The sequence below is a fragment of the Sinohyriopsis cumingii genome, chromosome 7, assembly GCF_028554795.1.
Source record: "Sinohyriopsis cumingii isolate HCF-2022 chromosome 7, ASM2855479v2, whole genome shotgun sequence".
Lineage (NCBI taxonomy): Eukaryota > Metazoa > Mollusca > Bivalvia > Unionida > Unionidae > Sinohyriopsis > Sinohyriopsis cumingii.
Window position 1 is genome coordinate 131,609,172 of NC_142967.1, and position 25,932 is coordinate 131,635,103.

At 37.9% G+C, this 25,932-nt stretch overlaps 1 protein-coding gene across 1 annotated transcript in view; it reads right to left on the minus strand.

Moving 5' to 3' along the window:
* The window catches only part of LOC149796141 (calcium-activated chloride channel regulator 2-like), a 44,652-nt gene that overhangs the window by 15,013 nt on the left and 3,707 nt on the right, over positions 1-25,932 (minus strand). The window contains exon 3 of the mRNA XM_089963934.1: positions 23,234-23,520. Coding sequence (XP_089820060.1) covers positions 23,234-23,520 — 287 coding nt within the window. The remainder of the gene's footprint in view (positions 1-23,233; positions 23,521-25,932) is intronic.

Sequence of the window (25,932 nt, forward strand, 5' to 3'; positions counted from 1 at the left end):
AACTAAATTATGCACAAAATCATGTAGCGCGCATATCATCGTTTAATGTCATTCATGGGACGTGATCAAAATATAGATACCGGGTTGCAAATATCACAACTAGATTTTACAGGTCTATATCCGATTTATTATTTTTCACTAGAACATCTTGATTTATCCAAACAATCTGTTGTTGATATACACTTTCGAGCTCATGTTACTAACCCACCAGCTGGTGGTGCCTTTTACAGAGCGATCGCGGTCATACTTAGCGACAAGGCCATGTTACTTGAAGGTGGCAGTGGTCGAATGAGGATCGTTGATGCACCGGTGGAAAATCTTTAATCGTGTTATTTAGAAAAATATATTTTATATAAAAATGTCGTATAGTCATGTTAATGTTACTCTGACCCCGGGTCAGGTAAAAAAGCTTCAATCAAAAACCGCCAACAAATGCGGAACTAAAATATCACTAAAACGAGATCATATTAGTGGTGGTCCAAACAAATTATCGTTGACAAATAATCAGATTAAACATTTCAATAAAGCCCTAGAATCAAAAACTGGAGTTCAATTCCATCTCTCCCCGAGCGCCATCAAAGACATGGTTAAAACGGGTGGTATATTTCCACTTCTTGCGGCCATTCCGGCATTAATAGCTGCGGCTGCTCCAGCCGTAGCAAAAGCGGCCGCGTTAGGTGCTGTTGGAACAGCCGCTGGAATGGCACTAAAGAAGGTAACAGGGCGAGGATACAAAAAAAGGGGCGCGGTCTAAGATTGCCGGGATCTCGTTGGGGGAGAGGCCTAAGGCTTCCAGGATCATTTCGTTAGACGTTCCAGCATCAAATTTTAATTTACTTGATGCTGCTAAAAAATTAAAAATATCCGCCTTTAGAGGTGTTTTTATGCGAAATCAATTACCGAAACAACCAAACAAACTTGAAACAGGTATTATTAATCTTGACAAACGTTCCGGACCTGGTACTCATTGGGTATCATACGCGGTTGATCCGCGTGGAATTGTTTATTTTGATTCGTACGGGTTAGCTCCACCTGTTGAATTTATCAAGTATGTCGCACCACTCCATGCAACAACTAGAGGTTCCAAAGTTTGGTATTCAACGCTACCCACACAAACAATGACAGATCCGCCAATATGCGGCCGTGAAGTAATTAATGTACTCGACGCTATATCAAAATCATCCAAGCCGCCACATAAAGTCGTGCACGATTATACAAGCAACCGATATGTTGCGCGTAAAGCATTTTAAACAACGGATCTTATTATAATGGTTGACATTTACGGAAGATCTTCTACTAGTAAGAAAATAAAATCCGACGTTGATCTGTCAAAGTATGCGACTAAAGATGACCTCGCTGATATCATGAACCTTGCTGGAGTTGACCCAGATGAAGTTGTTATTTTTCAAGATCGATATGGTAAACTAAAAACCAGCAATATCAAATGGAATGATATAGTCCGGCGAGTACTTGGTGCAGTTACGGATAATATTCCCGTGTTTACTGACGGTGGTAGAATCAGAGATTCAAGTATGTCACTTAAAACCATCAGAGATGAAATTGCAAAAAGTGTTGCTAATCGCGTGAGAAACACCGGTGACACAATGACAGGTGAACTTAGCATGAACGGGAACAAAATAGTAGCTGTAACAGCTCCAAAATCTGACAACGACGTCGCAAACAAACTATACGTCGACGACGTGGATGGAAAACTATCCACGCTGCGGGCCGAATATGATGTTCACGTAACCGGTTTTACAAGGCTTCGAAGAAATTTTCAAAAAACCGATGATGCCATAAATAAGTTCTTTGGAACTCCTTCCGTCATCGATATAAAACTTTCTGATATCAAAAGTAACCTAGACACGATCAAACGAACACAACTAGACATCGTAGCGGGAATTCCTGAGATTATCAATAAAACCAATCTGATTAAAATTCCAGCTGAAATAACTCCCGGGCATATCACAAACATCGTATGCACGGTATCATCGGGATTTGCAACATGGTCAAAACAAAATAATACCATCAAATATACCGCAACAAGCACTGGCGTGTACAGGCTATCTGTGTTTAGTGCTGCAAAATTTGAAATATTTACAACGTTTCCATGGCGTCATTCCACCGACAGGTTTTCCGGGGTTGTATCTGTTATATTAAATATCGGAGCCGAGGAAATATTTATTCTGGAAGCAGCTGATAGGACATTAACCGCAACATCTTACTGGTGGTGTTTGGAATTTGTAGCTGAAGCACATCAATTGGTTACTGTATAAAAATATATATGGACGGTGCACAATACAGATACAATCAAGCGCGTGAATGGCAGGCGGCGCTAAAAGATCAAGTCGATCAATATACAGTAAAAGTAAAAAAATATCGACGACGATTGGTTATCGTTGATGTGATTGTTTATTCAGTATCCGCTGTTGTTGCTGGAACCGGTGTAATATTATCAGCGTTGACAACGATGGCACCAGTAGCTGTAACTATTTGTATTTCAGCAGCAACAACTATTGCAGGTGTGCTTGGTATCATCACAAAAAAAATATGTACTTGTACGAACGAAAAATTATCCGATTACACAATAAAATTACATACAGCGACGGTAGCATACTCGAAATTATCCTCGTTGTTATCAGCGAGTCTCAGTGATGGAATTATATCTGATTTCGAATTTTCAATGATGACCAAAATATACGATGAAGGTATTAAAGATACAAGTATCAATAATGACAGAATTACTCCAGCAGATCGTGACCAACACAACTCCGCCAAAGATAACGATGATCTCGGTAAGTTCAATTAATCCTGAATTTAGTGTTAATTTTCCTACTGCAATTCCAGTAAAAGAAATAGCACTAGCACAATTACGAGTATATTACAGCTGGCCAAATATCAGATCAAAATCATTTCATGATACACCAGCAAATAATTCGCTTGTATTTACTAACAAGAACAAATCCGATGGAACACCTGACTGGGTTGTTGTTGGTATACCAACCGGCAGTTATGAGATTGAAGAGATCAGTGAGGAATTTGCGCGTAGAATAAAATCAATAACAGGAAAAGAATCAAAAATATCAATAAACGTTCATGAGCCGACGTTGTCCTCGACGGTTGAAATAAACTCGCCTGATTATGCCGTTGATATTTATAAATCTTCAATCAGATCAGTGCTAGGATGGCCTGAAATTCCCCCGGTGCATGAAGGACCACCAGAACCGAAAAAGTCTGATTATGTCACGGATAGACAATCATATCATGAAATTAATCCATCATACGGGGAAAAACTACGTATTTTTAAAAATAAATTAATATTTAGCCATTTTCTCTTTCACGACGATATGGAGGCATGGACTTTTCTAAGTCGGGAGGGGGAAACAGGACATGTTTTGGGTTTTGATCGGAGAGATATTATTAAATATTTTCAGGAAATCAATCAAGAATGTAAAAAACAACTAGATCAACTGAATCAATATTTTAACGAACATATGTTTGACATATCAGCGTCATTGCGTGAAAAAATCATCACGCGTGTGGAAATATTAAATCAGCTTATATCAGATATGGAATATTTTAATAGCCGAATAGTTCAAGCGATGGTTAGTTTAGAATCATTTAAAAAATTTGAGGCATATAAATGGTTAGAAAAATATAAATTAACAGAAGCCGATGTACCAAATTTTAAATTTCCCGGGTATAGTGTAACCGAGTTAAGAAAATCTGTCAGTGATGTCATTGATGAGTTTTTTCCTAAAATACTCGATGCATGGAGAAAACTAGCACCATATCCAACCGTTCTCAGATATGATAATGATCCACATGGCGGCGGAAGACACGTATCCCCGCGGATCGTTAATATAACACCGACGGTCGCGGTCAATCTGGTTTGTGACGTAATCGATGGCAGCTATCAAATAGATCTCGGAAGATCAAATCAAGCTCAACAAGGATACATCCTGTACACGTTCACACCACAAGTTCCCCCTGGAAGTTTAATCGTGCAAGAACCAACTAATCCCGTGTATTTGCGGTGTCACAATAATATGTTAACGCGAATCAATTTTAAACTCACAGACCACCTTAATCGCTTGATTGACATACGTGAAGAAGAGCTTGTAATAAATCTGTATGTAAAGTCGTAAGACTTCCGTCGTAAAGACTTCCGTCTTAAGGATTTCTGTCTAAGGACTTCCGTCGTAAGGATTTCTGTCGTAGATCTTCAGAATCAAATTCGATCAACTTAAAAAAATATTTTATTATTACTGGCACAAATTTGTGTTTGGTACAAATTAATCGGCCTAGGCAACTAAAAAAGCTAGTCGATGAAAGTAAAATTAAAATTTCTATCACAAAAAAAATAATATTTATTAATTTTCCTGATTTTTACTGAAATTGTACAAATTACTTGATTTTGACTACCAACTACCCCCTCAGAAACATAAAAATGCACGAACTACTTGATTTTGACTACCAACTACCCCGTCAGAAACATAAAAATGCACGAACTACTTGATTTTGACTACCAACTACCCCGTCAAAATCAAGAAAGTTCTAACCTTGTTAAATTGTTCCTAATAAATTTTATTTATTATAAATTAATTTTATTTATTAATAATATTATTTTTACTGAGATTTTTATTTTTTTTGTGCTAAAATACAACGAAATTGCTCAATTTTCCTGATTTTGACTACCAACTACCCCGTCAGAAATCAAGTAGTTCGTGCATTTTTCTTTGATTTTGACTACCAACTACCCCGTCAGAATCAAGTAATTTGTGCATTTTTCTTGATTTTAGTAAAAAAAAAAAAATCCTCAGTAAAAATAATATTATTAATAAATAAAATTTATAATAAATAAAATTTATTAGGAACAAATTTGACAAGGTTAGAACTTTCTTGATTTTGACTACCAATACACGTGGTCAGCGTTGACATGGACCCCAGTTACCAAAACTTTCATTTTCATTATCACCAGTAATGAAGTTACTTTGGATCGTTTCACCAGTAATGAGGTTACTCTGGATCGTTTCACCAGTAACGAAGTTACCTTGGATCGTTTCACCAGTAACGAAGTTACCTTGGATCGTTTCACCAGTAACGAAGTTACTCTCTGACATAATTTTTCTTAATAGTCTTATACGGGTACTAATCGTTTTCTTTGCCTCATACTCGTGGGATAATAACGACTTAATTCTTTCTACGGCGGTAGAAAGAGGAACGAACTCCTTCACATGATCATCTTCTACGGTAGCTAGCGACTGAAACATTGCCGATTGAATCCGTTTCATGAGCCTGTATTCAGATGATAGTGTGTGTGTCCCCATGGTTTTACGTTCTTGTAAAATCTCAAAGTCAGAAACTATTTTTTCAGGATTAAGTTCATCAGATATATTAATTCCATCTTTTTTCAATTTTTTAATAGCGACAATTACATCATTGATATTTTCATGGTTCATTATATAATATATAAATCTTTAAAATAAAAAAAATATCCCTAGAACACCTATCGAGTGTATTAGCGAGTTCGTCGGGATGTTTCAGGGACAGCACAACATATACAATGAATGAAGAGCTCCTATCGAGTGTATTAGCGAGCTCAGATTATGAATGAAGAGCCCCTATCGAGTGTATTAGCGAGCTCAGATTATGCATGGACGGCACAAACATATAACTTAACTAAGGAAATGGATATATACAATGAAATGGTTATATACAATGAATGAAGAGCCCCTATCGAGTGTATTAGCGAGCTCAGATTATGAATGAAACGGCACTAACTAAGGACAGTACAAACATATACGCTCAGCAAAATCACACCCACAATAATTAATCCAGTGGGTGATACGAAAATATGTATCAACCACAAGTCAATATTGTGGGTGAATTTTGCTGAGCGGGGTGGGTTCTTGCGGTTCCCCCCACTATTATAAAAATCGCAATTATGCGCACCACCGACAAATTGTCAGCCATGGGGGTTTGATCCTGGACCGCGAGCGCCACAGTCCAATACCATACTGATCGAGCTATCAAACATTGTTACGAACATATGTTTCGGAAGTTAATATATAGCTAAGGAACCAATATTTACACTAAACAGCGGTTTCTGAATAATAACAGTTTCTGTATTTAACAGTTTCTGTATTTGTAGCGGTTTCTGAATAATAACAGTTTCTGTATTTATAACAGTTTCTGAATAATAACAGTTTCTGTATTTATAACAGTTTCTGAATAATAGTTTCTGTATTTGTAGCGGGTTTCCTAAGCAGACTGAAAATCAATAATAACAGTGGCATTAATGCACCAGTCAAAGAACTTTCCAGAATGTAAGTTCAGTGAACACACAACTGCAGGTCGATTACAATGAGCAACGGTTTCTGTTTCACACACAGCTTCCTACGGATCAATAACATTATCATGTGTTGCATGATGGGAAAATATTTAAAAACCATAAATAATACTTATGAGTCTAATGAGTTAGGTTCGTCGGCACTATACGATGTAATTAGTTAAACTGACTAATTACGATCATAAAAAACCAACCATCTACGAAGAAAACTATATATTACAAAGTAATCTCCCTTATGTAATCAAAAATTCAGTAGTGTATGGAGGACCTACTGTGACATAAATTAAAAAAATTAATTCAATGTGGTGATGATAGTTAATAATGTGGTGATGATAGTTAATAATGTGGTGATGATATGTGGTGATGATAGTTAATAATGTGGTGATGATAGTTATTGATACTTAAAGATAATTTTCTGTTTATATTTTTTCGAGAAAGTAGATCTGGTTATATTATCTGCGACGTATTTTACCACACGCGAGTTAATATCAAAATATGTCGCAGCCGCGTTCATAGACTGAAACATAATTTCTTTGCCGGTTTCTATGTTTGTGGAAATTACAGCCCTCTTTCCGATTGTCTTATATCTTCCTGTATTTCCACGTGTATTATTCTCGCTGTATGTGACAACACGAAGGTTGGATAAATTATTGTTTTGAGTGTCCCCGTCAATATGATCAATAACAAGACCATCATTGATCAAACCCTTGTGACACTCGTACGTAAATCTATGACATAGATAATGTTTCTTCCCCCCCTCGCATGTGAACCTTAGATAGCCAGTATTAGAAACAACGCCAACTGGTTTTTTTAACTTGCAGTGTCTGATGACACCATTAATATTTGATTCATAGTTTGTTATGACAGGATGTGGGACAAATATATTTTGCTCCATTATAATAATATTATATGTTTAAATCATTGTTTGTCTGAAATCTTGATATATAATCCCTCACGGATTTTATAGCGTTTTCACCGCTATTATTTTTTTTGTCATAATATCTTTTAAGCTCTCTGAACCGTTTCCCGCCGCACTTCCCACATAATTCTGTCTTTCCTCGCACTCCAATACCACACCGTAGACATGGTATTGGTCCTAGACTTCCTCGTCGTATGTTTTGTGAGTGCATCCAACAAAATTCCTTTCTACAGGATTTGTTGCATCGATTTACTGAGCCGATCATCAACCATCTGCATTGGGACATTGTATATATATATATAATTTTCTTTATTTAAATATTTGTTTTAATTATATGAACGAGTTTGAGAGATTATCCCAAACTAGGCCTGTTAAGTATAAATTCAACCTTGACAGATTATCTTCTGACTTGCCAGTGCGAGATCTGGTTGATCCGAAAAATAAAAGTTTGATCTCGAAAATTCACGACGCCAAGAAAGAATTTTACACGGATGGTGCATCTCATACATGGTCAACGTTCAAGATTATACGCACTGACGGAGTCAAGGACGCTGTCACGGACGCTACAATGAACGACAAGCGAGCAGCAACTATCATTAACTACATCGCTGAATACGAGGGCAATCAAAAATATTTCTTCAGAGTAAAATTTATTGTATTAACAGAAACAGGTAGTTGGATTATCCGTGACAAATATGATCCTGTCCTTGGTAATAATAAAACTATCATATTAAGTAAAAATTCCAGACCGGGTCTACTGACAGGTATTGATAAACCGTATTATGAGCAAGCATATCCTGTAACGGCGGTTATTTATGGAATTTATGAGATAAATAAAAAACCCAACGTTGATAAACTAGCGCCGATGAAATTTTCAAGGTTAAATTGTGTAGCTGAACGAGTAATAGAACACTTTACAAACGCGATGCGTGGAAATGGATTAACTGATTTAAGGCGTGAAAAAATAAACTCGTGGGCTGATTCAGTTAGGGATACCGGTGCTACAATAAAAGATGTTGCTGAGTTAGGAAAAATATTAAAATTTCCAATAACCGTGGCGACAATAACGGGAGAAGTACTGTACCAGTCGAAATATAAATCGAAAGGAGCCCCAATAAATATTATCGATCATAACGCGCACGCATGGACTAACGCGGTAACAATATTTCCACGTGATCGAACTGTTAGATTTTACCCCACAGATATGGGGGCAGATAATTCTGGGGCAGATAGTATGTTTGATTTTATCAACGAAATAAGTAAAACCGATCCTGTATCGGTATGGTTATTTAAAAGTAATGAGGAGGGTGAATTTGATCAGTTTGTCAAACCGAACGGTGAAATATATCGCACAGAATCCCTCCATGACGAGATGAAAAATCTTGCGACGTTTTTACAGTGCAAGCACGCGGAAAATACTGACAAATTACTAACTAATTGTTTTACCGTTCCATCTGTTGCGGCTCATTTCGCTAGAGAACGAAATTCATGGAAACCAACACGATTTGATTTACTCGAGGACGTACGCGCAAGTTGCGTCGAATATGGACATGGCGGATTATGGAATACCAAATACAATTACAATGATGTTATTTCGGTTGATATGGTTGCATGTTATCCAGGAAGTTTTCTGGGATACGGAGATTGTTCTGTGTACTTTGAAAGATTTGGTCACCCTACAAACGAGATGACGCGAGTGGCAATTAATGGACCATTACCTGATTTTGATCTGACTGGATTCGCCTGTATTGAGTCGTTCGAGTTTAACGAAAATCTTCACAAGATTTGTTATGTTTGGTTTGGCAGACATTTTTGTGAAAAACGTTGGGCACCTATAGTTTTGTTGCGATATATGCTAGATTGTATGATACTGACATCGTTGGTGGTCAGTGAGGCAATTATATCATATCATGCACAGACCAAAGTTTGGTTGCCCATGTCAGATTCTGAAGTTATCAGCGAGTTTAAGGATATTTCCGAAGATGATATTCCTAATAAACTCAAAACCGCAAAAGATCTCGGTAGAAAAATTATAGGTAAATTTACTCAAGGTGGTGCATATGATTATAAAAGACATCACGCACGATTAATTTTAGATGATGCCGAGTACGATTTTATAATTGCTGATACAACGGCGAAAAATACGTTTGTAAATCGAGAGAGTGTTTATTTATCCGACGGAACAAAATTGGGTACGATCGTTAGTTACATAAATGACGTATCCCCGCAATATACTCATCTAAGATCTTCCATGTTGGCTTATGTTTCTATAAATTTATTACACTGGTCAACAGTGAAATCATTACTGACTTGAAAAGGCCCTAATCTGTAGTATTTTGGTGTGCCGAACACGAATATAACCGTGAAAAATTTGTATTGGCTCTCGTTTTGAAGATATTCATATACCTCATTTTCTATGTTTCACTGTGTAAATTTCTCCAGTAGGACTGCAGCAACATCCGGAATAATGATGTAACATTGCATAATACCATCATGCTCACATCATCCACAGTTGATTGCATCATTTTCTGATGCAATGCAATACTAATGCCATGCGGCTGCTGAAGTAAGTTGACGTCAGCAGTGTACTATACATGTGTAGGCCTATTATACTAATGCCAGGCGGCTGCTGAAGCTGACGTAAGCAGTGTACTATATAAAGCCCAATCAGATAGGTTCAGCATTTAAAATATTTTAGACGTTGTGCGAGACAGTTCAAGCTACTGTTACATAAAACTTATTATTTTATCCATTTACGTACAATAAAGAACAGTAATGCCTCGAAAGTGTGTTAATACCGCGGACAATTTTTGCTATATTTGTGGGGAAGTGACATTTGCCAACCAGAAGAAAAGTATCAATTCTCAAGTGAAGAAGGCATATCATCTTTACTTCGGATGCAAGGTTGGTGACCAAGACAAGCCTTGGGCTCCGCATATATGCTGTGCTACATGTACAACACAGCTTTCACAGTGGTTGAATTGCAAAAGGTCATCAATGCCGTTTGCAGTCCCAATGGTGTGGAGAGAGCCAAGCAACCACCTAAATGACTGTTACTTCTGCTTGGTTCCTCCTCTTTCCGGCGGAATAACGAAGCGAAAGAAGTCGAGAATAGTCTACCCAAACATTCCGTCTGCATTGAGACCAGTTCCACATGGTGAGGGACTTCCTATTCCAGAACCTCCAGCAGAATATTCTCTTGATTCATCTGACGAAGACAAAGGTGAGTCGACCTGTTCTTCTCCTGGTCCATCAGCATGCAGTGATCCAGATTTTCACTGTGGTGCATCATCAACCCCACACAGAATAACACAGGAAGAACTAAATGACCTGATTCGTGATTTGGACTTATCAAAGAACAAGGCAGAATTGCTAGGATCAAGACTCCAACAATGGAATCTTCTAGAAGAAGATGTCACAATTACTGCATATCGAAAGCGCCACCAGCAATTGGAGCCTTTCTTCAGAAAGGAAAGTAATCTGATATTCTGTTCCGATATTGAGGGCCTCATGAATGCTTTAAAAATCACTCATGACCCACAAGAATGGAGACTATTTGTGGACTCTTCGAAACTGAGTCTCAAGGCTGTGCTTTTGCACAATGGAAACATTCTTCCATCTATTCCAGTAGCGTATGCTGTCCACATGAAAGAGACATACGATAACTTAAGGCAGCTACTGAATTCCATTGAGTATAACAAGTACAGCTGGCACCTCTGTGGTGATTTGAAGGTAGTTGCCCTTTTAATGGGACTACAGCAAGGATATACAAAATACATGTGTTTCTTATGCGAGTGGGATAGCCGAGCAAGGGAAATGCACTACATGAGGAAGGAATGGACTCACAGGCAGAATGTAGCCATTGGAGAGAAGAATATCCAACACCCAGCTCTGGTTGAGGCTCAGAAAATCTTGCTACCACCCCTTCACATCAAACTAGGTTTGATGAAGAACTTCGTGAAAGCCATTGACCGGGCTTTGCCAGCATTCCGATACCTGCATGAAAAATTCCCTCGACTCAGCGAAGCAAAGATTAAAGAGGGAGTTTTTGTGGGTCCTCAGATTCGAGAGCTTTTCAAAGATGACCGGTTCAACAACTTGCTGGAAGGTGACGCGAAACAAGCATGGAATGCTTTTCGCCTAGTTTCTACAAACTTCCTCGGAAATGTTAGGGCAGAAAACTATAAGGAACTAGTAGAAGACATGTTGATGAAGTATAAGAAACTTGGCTGCAATATGTCTCTAAAGATTCACTTCCTTCATTCCCATTTGGATTTCTTTCCTAGCAACTGTGGTATTGTTAGTGATGAACACGGCGAACGTTTTCATCAAGATATCGCAACAATGGAACAAAGATACCAGGGAAAATGGTCCACTACAATGCTGGCTGACTACTGCTGGACACTCCTCAGAGATGCTCCCGAACAGCTGTACAAGAGACAGGCGAAGAAATCTAAGATGTAGTCAATGACTTGATTTTTTATAGGTAGGCTATTACAGTTGACCTTTTACTATTGGAATGCATTTCGTTATGTAAACATTAATTTCTTGCAGATTACAAAAAAACTAGAGCCAATTTTGCAATTTGACTGTCATATTCGTGTTCAGCACATAAAAATTGATAAGAATTGACTAATTTTATTTCAGTAACATGACTTTTGTAAAAATTTGTTGTCCAGTGTTATCGATGATTAATAGATTTCCTGAGACCGCAGTCAGAGTCGCAACAGATTCGTTTTATATTTCAAGTAAATATTTAGAACTTGTTATGAAATTTACAAGTAATGATGAACGATGGGGTTCGTGGAGAATAAAAAAGGAACTATTACACAATTACACAGAATCAGCAGATGTTCCAGTGAGAGATTTTTATCGTGAGGGTAATAAAATATCAGAAATGTCGAAGGCACCATCGTTGAGTGATCCAATAACCAGATATAAGACAGTATATCTCAATGGACCTGGTGGATGCGGCAAAACAACTCGAACGATTAATGTTTTTAGAAATTCAGATATAATCGTGCTGACACCCACACATAGACTTGCACGTGAGATGAAACAGCGGCAAGTACAATCTTGCACGTATCATAGTTTCTTTCGGTGGCGCGGGGATACATGGACTCCTGAACGGATGGGAGAAAAATATATACCTAAAATAATTATTTGGGATGAGATATGCACGGTGTCATTGGATACATTAAAAATGTTTCTTGATTGGTTGCTGACGAAAAATACCGCCATAATAATGTGTGGCGATCATGGTCAACCGCCGCCTTTTGTTGGACCATCTCCACATGATTGGTTAAAAAATTTCGTTGATTATTACGAAGAAATAGATGATGATCATAGAGCTCTTGATGCAAATTTGAGGGAGTTTAAAAAATTAATCAGATTACAATCAAACAAAATTCAGTGTGAAATAATACGTGGAGTGATCTCAGAGACATCAATGAGTGATTTTTTGAACTCATGGAGACCCACCGATTTGATCGTAGCAAGTAGAAAAATAATCAGAGACGCTTTACAACAACAGTTATTTCAACTACATAAAGAACAATATTCAGAACTACCCGTACCGTTGTGTTATAGACCATCAGATACACGAAAACAGAATATTAATGTTGATATTCCAGGACCCTTGACAGAGTCAAGGAAACAGATTCTCGTATTAAATGAATTGTCGCCGTTGATATCAGTGTGGTCGAAGATGCAATACACGCTGACAAATCTCCATGGGTGTTGGGATACGCTATAACGATCCACTCGTCTCAGGGATTAACTATTTCTGACACACGAGTCTGGATTGTAGACGATCGCATCGAGTGGTCAAATTTAGTTTATTTAGCGGTATCGAGGGTCAGAAATATATCTCAATTACGTAGAATCATAATTCCTGAAATCGTTGATAAATTTAACATCATCGATGATGATATAATAAAAAAAAAATTAATCGGATACAAACAATCTGATAAAAAAAATAAACGTGACTTTGATCTTGATGTTGAATTTATTATTGAGTTAAAACAACAGCAGAACAATCATTGCGCAAGTTGTAATTGTATAATGTTATGGCGGTATTCGAGTAATGATTCAAGACAATTTACCGTAGATAGAAAAGATAATAGTCGCGGTCATACACGAGAAAATACCATGTTAACCTGTCTTGAGTGTAATCGACGTAGAGGCGCTAGTTAAGTGATCGAAATCACCGGAGTGATCGCGGTGGTAGTTGTGTATCCGCGGAAATTATTTGTAGTTGTTCACGTGTAAATCCACGTTGAGGAGCGGCCGAATCTAATCTGTAGATTGCAGGTCTGGAAACGCCTACATTTCTTCCAGTGGATCTTGTCACGGTAGATATTTTGTGTGTGGTAACACTCCAAATAGGATCAGTTGCTCTCGCGCTACCACCTTCAAGTTCACCAGGCTCATATAAATATCTGACTGTGACATCACCTAATATTTTTTGTTTTCCAGCATCTTTCCGTTGTGTTGGTATATTTTTTTTTGTGACCGCGCTAATGGGTTTCATGTTGGTTGTTCGTGTGATCTCATTATTTAATGCAGCTATCACGATTGGTAATCTTGCAACCCATTCGCGAGATCTTTTATCCTGAATAAATTCCCTCGCGTATTGATATCCAAATAACCGTTCAGCAAGTGTTCGATTGAATCGCTCAACAATTGCCTGATCACGGTGAATTGCAGTATGACCTCGTCGTATTTTGGTATTATGTTGTTTCATCAACGATGATACTGGACCAAGAAATTCCTTGCCAGGATCAACCTGTAGTAGCTGTGGCCATCGTAGACCACCTCGTGGTCCGAGTCCTCGTTGATAAATTCGTTCAAACGCATCGGCTACTTCAGATGATGTTTTCGCCGATAGCGGCTCTGCTTCTTTATATCTACTTGCAACATCAACTACGGTTAGCGCGTACTTGTACGTTTTTCCACGCACAGTATCATGCGGTAAAAACAGAATATCAGCTTGATGAACTTCATTAGGAACACTGACATCGAAATACGAGTACTGAATTTGTTTAGGACGTGGTAGATAAATTTGCCATATTGCTTGTTTAGATAACCACGCGCTAGCAGTAGAATGTTTAACCGATGCTGCATCAGCAAGTTTACCAATTGCTGCTTTGCCTCTCCAGTATCCTCTCGGCGAATAATAAATTGATTCCATTATTAATTACCAGCCCCAATCGCTAATTTACCTTTCATCGAGGATCTTACTAACCAATTAGCTAATGATTCTCTAATATTTTTATTTTTTATAGAATTTAATGAATGAATTAATTTTACATCTGCAATATGCCTATCTTGTAGATTTTTACTTTTATAAGCTACATCATGAGCATGACAAGCTCGATCAATAGCGTTTATTGGTTCCTCGCCTGGTTTTGGTTGATCTTGATTATCGAGCCTGATATCAAGTCTGGTACCAGGACCGCAATAATTATATCCTGGTAGATGTTTTTCTCCACTATATTTAGCCCATGGAGCACCTGGAAACTTTGACATCAAATTAGCAATATCACCACCGCGCTTATTAGGTAAAAACGAAAATTTCTTTCTACAGCACATAGAACATTTTCCACCGTACGCTATTTTTTTGTTTTTTGTTGTAACTGTAGCTAAATCAATAGTTGGAGTTTTAACTTTACAGCGTAAACAATATAAATTCATGTTATAATATATATGGATATAATTGATTTCTCAGCAACTCGGCAGCGAGAGCCAGTTAAGCATCATCCTGCGCTACCGAACTCCATCAGAATGATTATCATAGGACCATCTGGATCGGGTAAGACGCAATTATTACTTAATCTGATAATGAGATGGTTGAAATGGGATAAGTTGTATTTAGTAGCACCATCCGTTGATGATCAACGATGTTATGATGTACTTAAAGATTTCAATGAAAACGCGCGATTACTGGATGAAGATAATGATGTTATAGAGTTTATAACCGATATTGATGAAGCACCATCCGTAGATTCCATAGACGGATTTATTAATAAGTTAGTTGTATACGACGATGTGATGCTAGATAAACAATCAAATCCAGCCAGAATATTTTCCCGAGGGAGACATAAAAATACAGACGTGATCTATGTTACTCAACGATATACACAAATTCCGAAGGTGATCAGAGACAACTGCAACATTTTAGTTGTGTTTAATGGCGTAGACACACACACGTTGCGAAATATTCATCAAACCTGGTGTGGTGGTGACATGGATATAATTAAATTCAAAAATTTCTTCTCACGAGCGCAAGCTACCCCGCATGGATTTATAACAATAAATTTACATGATCCAAGAACAAGATATCGTGTGGGTATTGATAAAATATTTGGGTAACAGGGGTGATGATAAAATTAAATTGAATTAAACAGATATCATTAATATAATGAACAACTGTGCGTGGTTACGTCAAGGAACCACTAACAATTGTAATAAAAAATGCCGTGGAGAATATTGCAAGAAACATAATTATCTTATAAAGAAAAACCTTCATGCTGGTCCACGAGGTTGTGTTGGATGTAACAACGGCGTTAGAGGATTATATCAGATTTGCAAAAATTGCGGTGGAGATCGATATCGAAGTTTGATGAACTATTACAGAAAAAGAAAGAACATAAATCCAAAAATAGAAAAACCACCATCAGAACTTGAATATTACTTGAAACATAGAACAAATTCCGAAGATTCAGATGAAGATGAAACAGATGAGGAAAAACGACAGCGAGAACGCGTTGAAAAATATTCATCAAACTTGGTATGGTGGTAAATTAATAGCAGCAGAGAGGGTACCTACCAACGTTGGTCGTCAAAAAAATAAACAAGAAATAAATAAACACGTAGAGTACTTTATTTTTTCAGCTACTATTTCGAACTGAGGTTTTATTAGTACAATCGGTCATTGCAAAAATAAACATCTCAAGGAAAGTTCATTTGTAAAATCTTGGCCTTTCTACGAGATGTTTTATTTGTTTGTTTTATTTGTTTTGTCGGAATTCTATGGTCTGTTCACCCTCTCTGCTGCTTCTCTTTTAACTGATTCATTCAGTTTAGTTAGATCCACGCAAATTCTTACCGTACCATTTGGTTTCGGACAACAACCATCGCCGCGCACCACTCAGTGGGCTCTTCTTCTTTTGAAATAACACCCGTTTTTTCCTTTCTATACAACCCCTCTTGAACTTTATTCAATAAAGGGATAGGAACCTTTCTTGGGGTAAATAAGGCATAAGGTTTGGCATTTGTGTCCAGAGTTATGTCATAGAACTATTTTGTTTTCCCTAGACCTTTAAACAAATTTGGGAATTTCTCGCGATAATCCCTATCTAAATTGATGGATTTATCTTGAAATTTGCTTGCATTTTGTGAGTTTTTATCTGAGACTTTTACTGAGGATATATTTACCTGTTCAATAATCTTGAGACCTTCAACCGCGGGCCTGCCCAAGAGGGCTTGATTCAGGCCCTTTACAACAAATGTCTTGTACACTGGACGTATTGTTCTATTCCAGTCCACATGTAAATTTTCCCAGCACTTTAAGTTCAGAGTTTGCGAGTCAATACAGTTTTCGATCAGACTTTGATAGTTTTTGGTCTCTGATTTTTCGTAAATCCCTCTCATTATATACGGTCACATCAGCTCTAGTATCGATCTTGAATAAAAGTGAAGCGTTGTTCAATCTCATACGCGTTATCCACGACTGACCCTTCTTTGTGCTAATAGTCCCAAGGAATCCAGGTTCAGCACTCGATTCAATGCACATTTTGATTTACATAACTTGAATTTTATTTGATCATGCTATTAATTCTTAAAATTTAATTAATTTAGCTTGCATAAAAGTACTGCATAACATTTTCTAAAAATGTATGTTCGTTGATATCTATATGGAAGACTGACTTACTGTGCATATAAAATGTTCAAAACATTATTCTAACTGCTCTCTTTCAATCTGAGATGAAGTATTTTGCATTTTTATGATGGAAAGTGTAAAGGAAAAGGACCGCTAATTTCCATATAAATCTGAAGTGTGAGTATTTAAATTCAAAGTACAAACGTTAACGTGGCCGAGTGATCTAAAGCGCTCTCCGTTACGGATCACTGCCATCTCACCTGTCTGCGTGGGTTCGAGTCTCGGATTCGGACAATGTGGGTATGCGAGAAAGCTTCTAGTAGCTTCTCGTGGGTCGGTGTTTTTTTCCGGGGTTTTCTCGGGTTCTTCCTCCACCATTAATACTGGCCGCCATGTATAGCCTATCGTGCGCTGAAAAATGGCGTTAAATCCTACAACAACAGCAACAACAACAACAAAAGTTCAAAATTAAAAAATTTCTTCTGCCCAAATGAATAGCATAGTTTTTCATTTTTTCCCGTACCAAAGACGCACATCTTAGGCACACATGGTCTATGAAACGGGGTCCCGTCCTGAGAGAAAATTACATGTACGTAGTTAATGTGAAATACATATTAGCACTAGCTACTCCATTCACCCCTCATATTACTGTGAGACGCGATCGGCTGCTAACACTTTGTACTCGCCGCCCCCCTCCCCCCCCCCCCCCGCTCCCATGTAAAATAAGATGTAACCCAGCACCCGAGAAGGTGTTTATCCTAGCTCCCCGTGCACACAGCCAGCTGGGGCTGAAACACCCCATTAATTACATTTCTTGGGTAGCTCCTCTGACGCCATATGAACTGCCCCGCTTCCCTCGCCCACCTGTGTCTCATGAGACGTTTTACAATGCAGTAGCTGCGACTCAGATTAAAGTGGATTGAATAAAAGAGAGAAACGTCTTTACTGAAATAGGTTGCTTGCCCACTTTGGTAACAGTGGTGATATATTTGCTTCAAAAAATGGAATGACGGATTTGTGCAGGGGACTCACCTAGTAATGTACAGGCATCGCTATTTTTTCGACCAAAGGTTCACAGCTGTGACATCTGATGAAAGCGACGACGAAATACGGGAGCGAAACTGTTTGTCACATGAGACCATACACTACTATATACAAGACGAAGAATGTTCAAAATTATTCCAGTAGTCCGGTGTTTACTTACTTATGGGGTCATGCTTGTATTAGTTTCAAATCAAATAGTAGTAAAGTGATAATGACACTGAGTCCCATTAAACGAGTGTTATTTCTTATTTTAGAGAATTGTTTCGCTGATGCTGTGTTTGAGACGAAAATGAAAGACCACAATTGCAGTAAGTGGTTGTGAATGATGTTTTCTATCAAAAATCGTGTGTGTGTGATTTCTGCAAGATTCAGCTGCAGAGGCAACAATGGGGAAACATTCCGCCTGTCTCGTGCTGATCGTGTTGAAAGGTAATTCAAGTCTTTCGTGCGGGAAAAAATAGGATGTAGCGTAATCTGTTATATGCCGACATGAGAGCCAGAAGGCTGGGTGAAAAGGTACTTCAACAATTGAGTGTCGTAAACCCATTTTAGAGATTGTCTCTTCACTAGTATAACAACCAGAGAAAGGTGCGACAGCAGTTGAGGGTGATTTACAAATTCATTAAGACATCGTCTCCCCAGTAATATACTAATCACGATGTCTGCTATCACACGTTTGGATAAACTGATTCGCAGAAGGCAGATAACGGAAAGTGAATATTAAGATGTGTTGTTTGCATCATGGGCGCGCAGGGATCATCAGGCAGTTTTAAAAAATGTTTTGATCCCACGGCCATTTCCGATTTAAAAGCATGTCCAGGTTCTTCACATTAATGGCTGACCATGGTGATATACACATGGTGTTGAAATGTAGATCTGTTGCATTCTGTTTAGCCCACCTTGGTAAATCTTCAGGGCACGGCGACTTGAAAAGACTATTGCGTCACTATGCCGGAAAAGCTCAGGCTCGAAGCCAACGCTTTGAAATTTCTAAATGCTATGGCGCCTAGAGTAAAGATGTCCTCTCGAGGGAACTGGATGGCCGAAAGTAAAGCCTAGTGTTAATAGCACAAATCGAGAAAGTTGTGCCAGGCCAGCAAAAACGACTACCTTAAAGTGACGACCTAATTTTGTGGCGCTGCCACCGCCGTACTACACATTAACGAGATCAAGCAGCTAGTTGCCCAAGCTATTGCCACAATTCCCCGTTGCACTGAAGAACACATGTGCAAAGAGTCTGGATGGGTATTTGATATGTATGTTTGGTGTGTCGCAGGATATCATGTTTCAGGGCAAGATCTACATTTCAACACCAAGTGTATGTCACCATGGTCAGCCATTAATGTGAAGCAGCATGGTCAGCCATTAATGTGAAGAACCTGGACATGCTTTCAGGGCACTAATGTCAACTCTTTATCCAACAGACGATCACCAAGTGGATCAGCCAGAAAAGTAACACCAGCATTTTAGACAGCATAAACTTTCATGTAAAAGGTTCACGATATGAGCAAGTTTGATCGCAGCAACGAAACCATCGCAGCTAGGGTCTTTGGCTGGTAGAATGGCGTCTACCTGTTGAGAATTAGTGAGGAAGTCAGACAACATGATATATTCCTGTTGCTGATCTCATGTACCGAAGGTGAACGTGAAACGAGCCACTAAGTCTGGACAAAAAAACCTACGCCTCCTTGTACATCTGCACAATGGAACCAAGTGAAAGAAGCACGTCAGCTACTGGTGCCTTCACGTCTTCAGCCAGGTCGATGACTTCCGCGGCCTCAGCGAAATCCCCAGCGTCCATTAGAATAAAAGCTGAACGCCAGAGGAAAGTGTTGACCATGTCACATGCAGCTTCCGCTCCATAGTCGTCAGTTGTGACGTAGTGTCCAGGGAGTCAGCGTCATCTCGCGGCATGAAGGCTGTCATTACTTTTATCTAGCACTTCATCGCGAGTTCGAGATCAGAGAGGTGATTTTAAATCCGGACGAGATTGTTATGGATGGAGACGACTGCAAGGATTTCCAGAACGCAACAGACTGTCACATCTGTGATGAGGCATTAGGAGTCGGGACGACGGATAGAGTGAGAGACCACGGCCATATCACCTTAAGTACCGAGGCGCAGCCTTCAAATCATGTAACCTCAAGATATAGATCTATCCCACGAAAACGAAGCTAAAGGAGGGCTAGGTCCAAACACCCCCTTTAAACAGGGTGGGTTGATAAGCCAGATCATCCCCCATTACATGTGAGTAGGAGATGGAGGTTGCCGGGACCAAACCTGTATTGCACATGTGAGGTGGAGTAGGGCCCAAATACGAGATGTTAACAGCAGATCGCGTCTAACTTTAGTATGAGGTGTTAACAGTCATCGCGTCTCATATTATTATTAGGTGTGTGAAAAGGATTGCTGATGACAATCTGTATTTTGCATCTTCTCGTCGGTTACTATTGCAATGCTTAAATGCTCGTATCTCCACGCGAAGATAAATATTTTATTTTACCATTGGTGATTTCTAAATGGATTGGTCGATTCCGTGAGCTTTACTGATACATAGATTTCAATATCTTTCCATGTTAGTGCCAATTCTTCGTCGTTTTCGATCACTTTTCTTTGAACGCTTGCATGTATTTGCATGTCATGGGAGGTTTTCTTAAGGTTATTTGTCATTCACACCATGTAATTGGCCATATGCCAGCACAGCTGATACTGTGCATTGTAATTAATTTTAATTGATAGAATCAAGATTAGAGTATTGTAAAAAAATAAATAGGGTGAAATATTTAATCAGCTGCCATTTTTTTTAAAAAAAGTTTGGTTTCTTTTGGTTTCTAAACCTTTACCACAAAAACGACGAAGTCGAAAACATTAAAAACATTTTGAATCAACCCCTATAAAAATGTACACGAGAGCATAACAGTCACGGATGTTAAGGATGTGAAACTGCAACTTCACAACCACATGTTTTGGGGATTAATTCTAGACTGAATATATACCTTTTGGATACAATTTTTGGTGACGTTTTCAAAAGTAAAATAAAATCTTGTTCTCGTTCCAGCTAATTAACTATTTATAACTATTTGAAATTACAGTAACGTAATCTAGGCACTCCTAACGGTTATGATAAATTACAATGTATAATTTCTGCTGCTGTACTGATTTGAAGTCATTATGGTCCAAATGCTCAGTATGATGGTCAAAAAGGGAACATAAACCTTATCATAATTGGAGGACATTTTGAATCGGCGTTTTAAAGCTACATTAATATTCACAATACGCTATTTCTACTTCGACCGTAATTTTTCGTTCAGGAATGTAAGAAACATGTGTGAAATTATGGATTAGTGGACAGCAAAACCTTCTGAAAATAGTTATTTCTTCAAGCAAAATAACAAACAAAAAATATACCTTTTAGAAGAAATATTTCGTTTATGACATGTTTGCTCAAGGTACATCAAAATTTGTGTGTTAAAGTGTTCAATTTTTTTATACTTTTTTTTGCAAAAAAGAACATGCGTTGTCAATGGTATGGTGACAAATCCACCCCCACCACCACACGTGAAAGGAAATGTACTTTTTCATCGAATAAATAGCCATTTAGTGAAGAAATTATATTTTTTCTTGAAGATTTTCATCAAGAAAATATCTTCTGCGTTCATGGAGCAAAGTGCCTTTCCCTATGATACACCAAGGCTGCTGACTTGGGGTGACCTACATGGGTATTGAACCCGTGACACTTGTATTACGAGTCCCTACGCTCAATCAACTGTACTGCCACTAATCAACAGTATGTATGTATGTATGTATGTATGTATGTATGTATTGTAATAAATCTGGATTATGCGAATTTGGTTATAACGCTCCGTTTTGAGGAATTCTTAGATTTATGCGATTACTTGTTTTATTATTGGAATTCGGTGAAATGGAAATATTACTTAGCCCGAAAGAATTAGCCAATTACTTGGAACAAATGTCACGGAGTGAAGCGTTAGTGAGATTCCATGATGACAGGGCTCACTTTTAGTGAATTCAGGTCAAAACCGCATGCGAGTGTCCCTTTCGCACCATAGTCCCTATTAAAATCTAGTGGTGTACATTGGTGGTGTGACTGCAGTGGCAGTATTTACAGTAGGAAACCGGTACATTACACAATGGAATCAATAAGAAGGGACTTAGCATATACCATTTATGTCGCCATGGTGGCAAATGTGATGCAGTTGTACTGGCGAAACGTGCCTGGAAACCATGGATTGACTAGCCTAAGGTGGCGTTGTTAAAATAGCTTCCTGTGTTAGGGGATAGTTGCATAGTTTCTAATGCGTGAACTGCTGGCGGTACGGAAACCTAACGAAGAGAAACCATTCAGATGTGCGGTTGATAGATATTTGGCAGGTTGTGAGATCTGTGGTCTTGCATTGATTAGAGTAAAATTTATGAACGGACACGTCGGGCTTTCTAATTTACAATTGTAGTTGTATTGAAGTCTTTGGAAATTTGGGGTAAACTTATGACTTCTAGCGGGAATCTCGCCAGGGATTGACACCTCTCGGTCAAGCATATACCCCTGGCTTGTATGTATGTATGTGTGTGTGTGTGTGTGTGGTTTAACGGTACACTAGCACAACCATGGCTATATAATGCCCTCGAAGTTTAGGTATCCCCCAAAAGGCATGTAAAACAAATATAATGTCAGTAACGAGTGTTAAAATAAAAAGCCGTTGTTTGTTTTTTTTATAAACCGCACTAAGCAAGACCTTCTAAGTTCGAAAACCGTCAACGGATGCAGCCTAGTGCAAAAAGGCTGCTTTCATTAGTTTCCTCTTACGATATGTAGGACTGTACTTTGATACTGTTCAACGTGACTGAGCCTGCGGGGTGGATGCAGGCTAGTGAAAGGGGATTTGGGTAGAGTTATCCGGTTAATGGGATTATCTCATTTACATAGGTATAAGTGTTTGCCAGCGATATTAAAAATGGGTAGATATCTCTCTCTCTCTCTCTCTCTCTCTCTCTCTCTCTCTACACGTGCACTTACCTCCTGTATAAACTGGTAATCCATGATAGAAGCTGTAACGGCCTGATGGTATGGATAAGGTCTCCAGAAGCACTCTTCAGAATAAAGACCCGTCATTGGGTTGATAAAATTAGGGTAACACAATGTATTATTTTTCGTAGATATTAATCCTTTGAGATAATAGGAACAACGGATGGCTTCAGGGCGGCCATACTTAATAGAGAAGTAAAATGGAAGCTCTCCTTCCTCTCCGAACTCTTGAAAGACGCCCCATCGAAATTCGGCCCAAGCGTGGACAAAGAACTTTTCTAAAATTAAAAACCAAAATGTTGTGGATGACTTTAATTGAAGACAAACAAACTGAATCTATATCCCAAATATAAGGATGTAGGTCTGGGTGAAGCAGGGTGGTGGTGGAGGTGGTAGTAACGGTGGGATTTATACTTTGAAATTAATTTGGCTATAAATCAATTTCATTGCAATAATAATAATAATAATAATAACGCTAAATGAAGATACATTGCCTTGAATGAAGACGTGTAAATAACAACTTGAATGAAGACGTGTAAATAACAGCTTGAATAAAGACGTGTAAAAGAACAACTTGAATGAAGGCGTTCAAATAACAACTTGAATGAAGACGTGTAAATAACAACTTGAATGAAGACGTGTAAATAACAACTTGAATGAAGATGTGTAAAAAACAACTTGAATGAAGATGTGTAAATAACTTTAATGAAGACGTGTAAAATAACAACTTGACAACTTGAACGAAGACCTGTAAATAACAACTTGAATGAAGACGTGTAAATAACAACTTGAATGAAGACGTGTAAATAACAACTTGAATGAAGACGTGTAAATAACAACTTGAATGAAGACGTGTAAAAAATAACTTGAATGAAGATGTGTAAAAAATAACTTGAATGAAGATGTGTAAATAACAACTTGAATGAAGACATGTAAAATAACAACTTGAATGAAGACCTGTACATAACAACTTGAATGAATACGTGTAAATAACAACTTTAATGAAGACCTGTAAATAACAATGCGAATAAACGCTGATTATTTCTGCCGCCAAGCGATACATTTATAAATAAAAACTTTTAAACAAAAGTAGGTCAGCTCTAACAGAAACAAGTTAAATACAACTTTCAGCTTGAAAAGTATAAAGTGTAAAATTGCAGTGGGGAAATATCATTAATATTTTGGGGTACCGATTCCATATTTGCAATATTAATATTTAGAATACCGATTCCATTATTTTGCAACATAAATATTTAGGGTACCGGTTCCATTGTTTTGTAATGTTAATATTTCAGATACCAATTCCATTGTTTTATGATATCAGTATTTCGGACACCGATTCCATTGTTTGCAATATTAATTTTTAGGATACCGATTCCATTGTTTTGTAACATTAATATTTAGGATCCTGAATCGACAACTTTGTATTTGAACAATCAATTTATCCGACTTACAAATTTCTTGTATCTTTGACATATGATAAATTAATGTTGATGTAATCTTCTCTAAGTGTATAAAATTACTTCTTTTTGTCTGTGAAAACTGTTTTGTATTAAATAACAACTATTCGTCTTTTAACATTGTTTTGTATAAAATTACAACTACTTGTCTCAATATTGGTTTCTCTATCCAGTTAATGTTTCTGTGTTGATTTTGTGTGTGTGTGTGTGTGTGTTTAACGTAGCTTTAACAATAATTCAGTCATATCGCTACGATGTCTGCAGTGTGGCAGTTTATAGTGATGTCTAGCACTGGGGCATCATGCTGCAGACATGTACCATCATGTCCCACCCAGTTACATTATCCTGACACAAGGCCGACCAGTCCTAACACTAACTTCTTAATGCTGAATGCCTAGCGAGGCGGTTGTTAGTACCATTTTTATAAGTCTTTGATATGATTCGGCCAGGGTTCGAACCCACAACCTCCTGCGTCCGAGGCGAACGCTCTAACCATTTAGGCCAACGGAGCGGTATTGGTTTTTGTCAGCATGAAGAGCGAGTGTTTGAATGTGTATAGATGCTATATATTACTTATCTTAATAAATATTTTATTCCTTTTCTTCTTTATTTTCATAGAAGCCTCCTAAACATAGGATTGTAGTTGTACAACTATATGCTGTTTATGAAATAACATATCTAATGGAAAACATAGTGTAATATAGTTGTCAAAAATATGTGTGTCTTTCACAATGAATTCAGTATCACAAACCAACTGGTTTTAAAAAGTCAATAGATTAGACTTGTACGTACGAAAGAATAGTATTTGATGTCATAGCAATGTCCTGTTGCACACAGTGAGTCCAGGTCATGTGCAAAATGAAAAACACTTTGCCTAAAATTTATTTCATTCCAAATCTATCCGCATTTTCCTACAGCAACATCATCCGTAATTATGAAGTGTTTCGAGCCTATGCTCTTAAGATAAGTAGCAGAAAGAAAGTAAAAAGCAACAAGCTTTATAAAATTCAACAAATAGTTTCTTTCCCAAGAATACAAAGTGAAAAAGAAAGAAAAAAGAACTTACAGTGTTGCGAATCAAATCCCCAAAATAATCCTAGAATTACAGACACAAGTCCTAATAGTACAAGTTCTGAATAAACTTGAGTGGAAATCGAAATTAAGTCCAACGCTGAAGGTGTTGGTGTGTCTGTGATGGCTTGTAAGGTGTTGATGTGCCAACAGTCTTTT